Raw genomic sequence first — 8,933 nt, 5'->3', positions numbered from 1 at the left:
AAAAAAAAAAAAAAAAAAAAAAAAAAAAAAGAAGTCTGGGAAGAAGTAATTCAGAGAGGGAAGGTGGAAAATGAGAAGTGGGCTTTGAGTTTAGCAAGACAGAAGGAATTGGTGATCTTGGCTAAAGCAATTCAGTGGAAAGGAGGGAATGGACCCTTGATTGGGATTGGTTGAGAAGACAATAGCAGATATCTAGTGTTTAGTGAATTTTTTAGATTACAGGCTAGCTTTCCAACATGCTAGGAAGACTTTTTCTTTATTCTATGGAGGAAACATTTGAAATGTAAACATTTGAAAAGTCTCTTTAAGCAAAATGATTTTCTACTCTATTTACATGAACTCTGACATCTTGCCAAACTCACATTTTTTACACATCAAATTAAAGTAAAATATTTGGTAGCAAATTTAAAACCCCTATCAAAACTTGACCTTTGTATGTTGCTTTGGTTAAGTGTTGATGTTTTTCTTTTGGTAGCTTAATTTTCTTAAATCCTACCTTGGACAATTCAAGCTTCTGGGAAGTACTTTGGATTGTTGGAATTACAGACTTCATTCTGAAATTCCTTTTCATGGGCTTAAAATGCCTTATTTTGCTGATGCCTTCTTTCATCATGCCTTTTAAATCCAAGGTAAGAAACTAACATGGCTTATTGAGAAAATGTTAGCAAACCACACCAATGCTATTTAGTCTTTGTTGAAATGACTTTTTCATAACTTTTCAGTTTCCTAAATAATCTAATTTAAATTATCTGTATTACTTCAGACTGGCAACCATTTGCTCAAATCTTGAACCCAAATATCAATCTAGTCCAATAAAATCAGAATTATATTTGCTTCAGAATAATCTAAAAATCAATCTCCACATCACACATAGAAAAACAAAATTTAGATTTGTACTTCTGTTCTCCTCCAGGGCTTTATCAATTAATAACTGATAACTGACTGTATTCAGTGTTTTTCTCATATTCAGTAAAAACTTAAATATAAATTTGTGTAATCAGCAAAAATGTAAATTTTACTTAATAGTATACGTAAAAAATTTTCACTATGTCATTCTTTAGAAATTCTTTAGAAACAAATCACTCAATAATTATGAGAACGAGGTTGCCAATCATAACCATTATCATTATGAAGATTTGTATATTGTGTCCAGTACTCGTGATTATTTCAGTCCAGTATGAAATATTTATGCTATGTATAAGTAGCTTGTGTAGCTGTTTTTTTCTTTCCTTTCCTTTTTAGGGTTACTGGTACATGCTTTTAGAAGAATCATGTCAGTATTACCGAACTTTTGTTCCCATACCAGTTTGGTTTCGTTACCTTATAAGCTATGGGGAGTTTGGTAATGTAACCAGACGGAGTCTTGGGATATTGCTGGCTTTACTCTACCTCATACTAAAAGTAGGTAACATGGGGCATCCGGGTGGCTCAGGTCATGATCCCAGGTCCTGGGATCAAGCCCCACGTCAGGCTCCCTGCTCAGCAGGGAAGTCTGCTTCTCCCTCTCCCTCTGCTCCTTCCCCTGCTTGTGCTCTCCCCTGCCACCAAATAAATAAATAAAATCTTAAATAAATAAATAAAAGTAGGTAATGTTATAAATCTTCTCATTGTATAATGATTCATGTGATGATTACAGATTTTACATACTATTGCTTTTGTCTTTAACTGTTTTATAGCTTATATCACTAGTTTGAAGTAATGGCAGGTTCTGTATCTACTTTAAAAAAAAAATGGAATTATTTATCTTTATCTTAATCCAGTAGTTCTCAGATTTAATTGGGGGAGTGGACCTCCACATAGCATGGGTAGAGTAGAACATACCCATCCCCAAAAGTAGTTAGTATCTGTCCATACACAAAATTATTGAACTGGTATAATGTCCGGTTGCCCTCAAATTAATATGAAACTTCAAAAAATCTTCAGTACAGGGGTGCCTGGGTGGCTTATTTGGTTAAGCAACTGCCTTTGGCTCAGGTCATGATCACTGGTCCTGCGATCAAGCCCCGCATCGGGCTCCCTGCTCAGCCAGGGGTCTGCTTCTCTCTCTCCCCCTGTTCCTCCCACCTACTCGTTCTCTCTCTCCCTCCCTCCCTCTCAAAGTCTTGGGGGAAAAAAATGTTGGCTTAAACCTATACATTGATAAGATATTACATAACTGAATTTTAAATATATTTAGAATGAAATGAATATGCAATGAGCATTACATTAATATCAGTATTTGAGATTATGGGAATTTAGCTTTGATCTCTGGGTTTAACAGACAGGGTTCTTTGAATTCAAGAATTTTCTCTTATTTCCTTTTCCAGCTTTTGGACTTTTTTGGACATCTGAGAACTTTCCGACGGGTTTTGCGAATATTTTTTAAACGACCAGTAAGTACTTTTTATCAGTTAAAGAAAAAAACACCTTTTTTTTTTTAACCTTTCTTCATTATAAAAATGTTTTAGTTTATAAATGTTACAAGTATGGATTGATAGGACACCTGGTTGGCTCAGTCGGTAGAGCATGTGATTCTTGATTTTGGGTAGTGAATTCACGTCTGACATTGGGCATAGAGCTTGCTTCTTAAAAAATGTGTGGATTTCATAATTACGTGCTTTTTTAGTACTTTGGCACATAGAGATATGGTAATAATTTCAGTTTTATTTCTGTGATAAGTTTCTTGACTTGAATGTTGACAACCACCTGATAGTTGATGTGATGCTTATATTTTTGAATGTACCACTTCAGATCACTTGACATAAGGGTTTATATACATTCCCTTAAGGATCTTGTCATGAACTTTTATGGTTCCTTTTTGGAAAATTCACATGGGGTGCCTGGGTGGCTCAGTCGGTTGAGCATCCAACTCTTGGTTTCAGCCAGGTCATGAAATCAAGCCCTGAGTTTGGCTCTGTACTCAGCAGGAGGTCTGCTTGGGATTCTCTCCCTCTCCCCTTGTCCCTCCTCCCTCAGCACCCTTCTCACACATGCTCTCTAAAAATACATAAATATATAAATCTTTTTTTGAAATTTTAAAATAAATTTTAACATTTTAAAATTATTTTTAAAAAATTTTTAAATTAAAAAACATTTTTTTCACAAATGGTGGCTTTGTATACTTCCATTAACTCTTTAGCTCCTGTAATGCTCTCATTATAATTTATTGTGTATACAAGAAAAGCTCATTACCAAAAATGTCCTTTCAAATCTTCTTACTGGAAAAATTTCCCCAAGTCAATTCTATATATACCAGTAAGTTCATAATGTGGAGTTTAACAATATATGGAAACTCTAGTGTCAGTTATAAACTTGATTATTATGTGATTCCACTGATGTTATACGTTGCAGAGAAAGGCTCATTTGCTATTTCGTAGTCTCAAAGGTTATCAGTACTCAGATATGGACAGTTTTTGGCTAGACAGAGCTAGTAATCTTATTTTTTTTAAAGCAAGCTCTATGCCCAGTGTGGGGCTTGAACTCCCAAGCTCAAGATGAAGATTCACATACTCTACCACCAGCTGAGCCAGCCACATGCCCCTAGAGCTACTAATAAGTTTTGCTGCATCCTATTCAGACTTCATTCTTCAGATAGGTGTATTAAAATTGAGAGTTCTGCTTAGATGAAGTTTATTGAATTGATTATATGAGTATCAACCATTTTACTATAATTTAGTAAGGCTTGTGCTGAAATACTTTGATAGTCACTCCCTGTGAGGCATAAAGAGAAATCAGTCTTTGATACTCTTTGATTCACTCTTGAGTCTCTCATGAATGCATGCATCTACACAATCCTTAACTTTGCCAGGGAAATGGCAACCACCATCAAAATAAGTCTTCACCTAAAGGGAGTCTGCAAAATACCAGACAGGAGTGCTTTTTTTTAAGGTTTATTTATTTGTTTGAGAGAGAAAGAGAGGAAATGGGAGGTGCAGGGGGAGAGGGAGAGAGAGAAACTCTCAAGTAGACTGTGCTCAAGCCCCCCAAGGCAGGCCCTATCTCTGCAGCCCTGAGATCACAACCTGACCCAAAACCAAGTCTGATGATTAACTGACTGACACCCAGGCTTCCCAGGAGTGCTATTTTAAAAGTTTGTCAGCTTATGCTTATGTATCTGCAGTGCACTCTGCTAAATGACACTTTAATGAAGGGAAATCGGCATCAGGATCATTCATCAGTGTTCCAGTTTGTTTCTGGAATCTTTAATATGACCAGACTAAAAAAAAAAAAATCCTATTTTTAAATATTTTTATTCTTTGAGTCTTTGTTTGATTTTATTAACTCACAGTATTTAGTAACATAAGTTTATTTATTTATTTTTTAAAGATTTATTTATTTATTTGACAGAGAGAAATCACAAGTAGACAGAGAGGCAGCCAGAGAGAGAGAGAGAGGGAAGCAGGCTCCCTGCTGAGCAGAGAGCCCGATGCGGGACTCGATCCCAGGACCCTAAGATCATGACCTGAGCCGAAGGCAGCGGCTTAATCCACTGAGCCACCCAGGCGCCCCGTAACATAAGTTTAGATCATAGCCTCAGGTTGAGTCAGGTCATGCTTTGCTCTCATTACCATGACTGAACTTGGTTATTCTTAACTCTCTTCAGCCACCTTTTCCTCATTATTTCTACAAAAAGGTGATCTTATTGGCAACATTTTGTCCTGTCTAGTTAATGACTATATTCTACTCAGTTTGGTGAGGAAGTTATTAAGGTTTTAAAGAGATCAAAAACGTTAAGGACTTTAGGAGAAAAGGAAATTCAAAGAATAGTGTTATCATTCAGTCTGTTTTGACAGTATAACTCTGCCCCGCAACATTTTGCAATTCCAGTTCTTTTGTAAAATTTAATTTTTTTCCTAGTAGTAAATCTTCTCTAACTTTAGTGGTAATTAAGGATGACCGTCAACTTATTTTTAGATTTAGTAAAAGGACACTCTTCAGTGGTCCCCAAACCTTCTTCATTTTCAGTTCACTTAGAGAACTTTCAAAAGTTAGATTCCTGGGTCACATCCCTGTATGTCTGGAACTAGTGAGTCAGTCTCCAGTGTGGAGCACAGAAATCTATTTTAAAAGCTATCTCTACATGAGTTACATTCAGCCTGCCAAGCTTTGAATGGACTGTTTTGAACCAGTGCCATAGGTAATAAGTGGGCTATTTGGTAATACACATAATACATGAATATTGATTTTTTAATAGTTATATTTCAGATGGCTTAATCTCTTAAACCAGTTGGATTTATAGCATTTTCATCATTATTATTAATACATCTAAGAGTCTTCCAAGATCCTATTATGTATTTAATTTCACCTGGATGCATGTAGTCCATCCAGACATGGTTCTGCATACAAAGTTCAGTTTTGAAATGTTTGCCCCCTTCAGGAGAGTCTTCAAATGCCCAGTTCCAGGGAGATTTGAGAAATACAGCATCACCTATGTATTTGAGTAACAGGAAAGAAAAAGATTTGTAGATGAACAGAACTTTTTTCTTCCTAGAGTTACGGAGTGGCTGCCAGCAAGAGACAGTGTTCAGATGTGGATGACATTTGTTCAATATGTCAAGCTGAATTTCAAAAACCCATTCTGCTGATCTGTCAGGTAAGTATATTTTTTAAGCATACCAAATACAGTACCTTCTCTGAGTTACAAGTGATATTTATTTAGTTGAAAGGAAAAATCTACAGTGTTTAGCCTAAAGTAGCATTCAGGCCACATACTAGTAATTTCTTACCTGTAATCAGAGGTTTGGTAGATTAGTTAAATCTTATCCCTTATGGTCTAATGATTTGTATGGAGAGGAATGTATGTAAGGCCCTTTCTTATACTTTATGGCAGTTACTCTCAAAGACTTTATTAAGCTGTGAAGTCATTATACTTAAAGCTATCGTCTAGGAATAGCATATATTTTATTAAAGGTCACTAAATGAATAGTCAGAAGAATACTATTGGCTCTACTACTGACACTGCTTTATGTTTTTTAATGTACTTTGTTTTCTTATTTGTAAAATGAAGGGACTGGTGCTCTCCAAAATTCTTTTCAGCTATAGAGTATGATTCTCTGCAATGTGATGATTTTAAATTAAAATGTTATCAAGTATAAAGTCTAATTTTAATTCCCTTACAGCATATATTTTGTGAAGAATGCATTACCTTATGGTTTAACAGAGAGAAAACGTGTCCACTGTGCCGAACTGTGATCTCAGACCATATAAACAAATGGAAAGATGGAGCCACTTCATTCCACCTTCAAATATATTAAGTTGTATAAACTATGAAGGCCACAAAACACTAATTTCGTTTGGTTACAATGACTATTGATAAAGACATTCGAATGGGTTTTCAGGACTAGAAGTTAAGGAACATGGCTTCAAACGGTTTTAGGTTATTATAGTAAGATTTAAGTGTGTAGTCAAATTTATCAAAAGATTAAAAGAGAGAACCTTATGTTTTAAGAAATATATAAGTAATGTTCAGCCTAATGCATATGGAAGATTTATTCTGTCCTAATTATTTGACAGGTGATTGCAGTGTTAAATTGTGAATGTTTTCTCATTAATGTTATCAAAATGGTAATTGGGTAACTAAAACTAGTGGTTTTAGAGGAACTCAGGTATTCTTTTCCTGACATTGTTTTCAGAATAAAGAATATTTTTCATAATATTTTAAGATACAGGTTATCTGAATGTAGAATTTTCTTTAGCATTGACTTTTATAGTTCCCACTCTAAAAATTCTTAAAATTTTCATAAAGTTTGTATTTTTAAATGAAAGTTCTAAAAGCTATTTTTTATCTGTACACAATCAGATTTTCTAAGTGAAGATTAATTTACTGAGGATGATATATTTTAATACTGTATTGCTCTCTGTTAATATGCTTAGCAATCAAATGAGAACAGATGATTTAAATTCATTGTTTGTGGACCTCATACATACAATCTGCCATCAGCTTTAATGTACATGATATTGCTTTTTGTATAGTGCCATGAACTATCTTAAAGTAACTATTAAAATAATCACATGGATTACAAACAGCTCGCTTCACTGATGATTTGAATAGTGTGATAAATGGGACCTACTCAAATTCTACAGAAGATTCCCCTTATAAAGCCTTCTCCAAAAAATTTTGGAATCTTATGCTTGAGTTGTTACTTGAGAGATTAAAGCTTACACTCAAGAGGCTTCCAGGAGACACCTTAGTGTAGTCTGTTTGCCTCTAGGTACTTCTTACACAGGGTGATAGAAAAGGTAATGAGGTAGTTTCTCTCTCCCCATGAAACCTTTAAGGCAGAATCAAATCTTTAACAGAAGTTTGAAGGACTGGGGCACCTGGGTGGCTCAGTTGTTAAGCGTCTGCCTTCAGCTCAGGTCATGATCCCAGAGTGCTAGGAATGAGCCCCACATCGGGGCTCTGTGCTTCTCCCTCTCCCTGTTGCTCCCCCTGCTGTGCGCGTACTCTGTCAAATTAATAAAATCTTAAAAAAAAAAAACTATGAAGGACCGATTATATCTAGAGTAGAAGTTTCTACCCATTTTCTCTATTAGCATTAATCAGTTTGCACACAAGGAAAAGATAGTGGAAAGGAAAAGCTGGGAGGTAGAACACAAATTTATAGTATTAAGACAAAGTCTAAACCAGCATATGGATAAATAAGGACAGTGACCAACCAGCTACAGATTAAGTCACTTCCATGCCTATACAGCCATCCAAACTGACAAGAGTATTAGCTGGGCACCTGGGTGGCTCAGTAGGTTAAACGGATGCCTTCAGCTCAGGTCATGATCCCAGAATCCTGGGATCGAGCCCTGTGTCAGGCTCCCTGCTCAGCGGGGACCCTGCTTCTCCTGCTCTCTTTACTGTTTACCCCCACTGTGCTCTCTGGCTCTCTCCGTCAAATAAATAAATTTTAAAAATAAATAAAGAATATTAGCCTATAACTATTTTTCCTACATAAATATTGCCAAGTTATAAGTACACTGTTACTAATCAGTGATGATATATTTTACTCTATTACCTACTTTGAGAACAGTTGCAAATACTGAAACAAGCTTACTTGACCTTAAATCACTTTCTTGACTGTGATGAAGCCAAGATTATTTAGGTTTACAGCAGAAGACTGAGAAAGGCAGTTTGGGATTAGAATTTGAGTGTGAAAGATAGTTGTGCTAACTTCCTATTACCAATACAAGAGTAGCATCTTACTACATGGGTAAGCCCTATTATAATACCTACTCTTCTTACCCTATGGCTATATGGATAGTATTCTTTCTTAATATGATTTAATAAAAAAGGCCCATAATAGACAGTTGGGTTTTTGTTCTTAATAAACAAGAAAGCAGTTCACATGTGAATTTAAAAGGTGTGGGGGAATGTAATAGGAGAGCTGTGTCATCCACCAACAACAGTGATGAACTGGAAGCATTTCTCTACTTACACTACAAAATGGGAACAGGGATTCAAAAATCCATTTATTCTGTGAATCCAGATCCCACCCTCTGAAAGACTGTTTCTATCAGCATCAAGAGCCAAAACCATGTGTTATATAAAAGAAAAGTCAGTTTGAGAACTTCTATAGGTAACTCATCCAAATGTGAATTACCTCAATTAAGTGGCTTACACTAAACACCCATCTTACACTAGATATATTGAGCCATTAGTTAAAAACATTCATGCACTACATTATGTAGAACATACACATCTAATAACCAAATGTAGTCAACAAGTATGGCTGAACAAACTGTTGACTGTCAGCACAAGAAAGTCTTCCTAGGGGCGCCTGGGTGGCTCAGTGGGTTAAGCCGCTGCCTTCAGCTTAGGTCACGATCCCAGGGTCCTGGGATCGAGTCCCACATCGGGCTCTCTGCTCGGCGGGGAGCCTGCTTCTTCCTCTCTCTCTTTCAGCCTGCCTCTCTGCCTACTTGTGATCTCTGTCTGTCAAATCAATAAATAAAATCTTTAAAAA

At 36.0% G+C, this 8,933-nt stretch overlaps 1 protein-coding gene across 2 annotated transcripts in view; it reads left to right on the top strand.

Annotated features, from left to right (window-relative positions):
• RNFT1 (ring finger protein, transmembrane 1) overlaps positions 1-7,004 on the top strand; it is a 12,542-nt gene extending 5,538 nt beyond the window's left edge. For both annotated transcript variants that reach the window (XM_059379207.1, XM_059379206.1), the window contains exons 5-9: positions 476-629; positions 1,243-1,401; positions 2,307-2,372; positions 5,471-5,572; positions 6,099-7,004. In XM_059379207.1, coding sequence (XP_059235190.1) covers positions 476-629; positions 1,243-1,401; positions 2,307-2,372; positions 5,471-5,572; positions 6,099-6,233 — 616 coding nt within the window. In that variant the 3' untranslated portion in view covers positions 6,234-7,004. The remainder of the gene's footprint in view (positions 1-475; positions 630-1,242; positions 1,402-2,306; positions 2,373-5,470; positions 5,573-6,098) is intronic.
• The last annotated feature ends 1,929 nt before the right edge of the window (positions 7,005-8,933 follow it).

The sequence above is a fragment of the Mustela nigripes genome, chromosome 16 (assembly GCF_022355385.1).
Source record: "Mustela nigripes isolate SB6536 chromosome 16, MUSNIG.SB6536, whole genome shotgun sequence".
Lineage (NCBI taxonomy): Eukaryota > Metazoa > Chordata > Mammalia > Carnivora > Mustelidae > Mustela > Mustela nigripes.
This window is presented reverse-complemented; position numbering and strand designations above follow the sequence as displayed.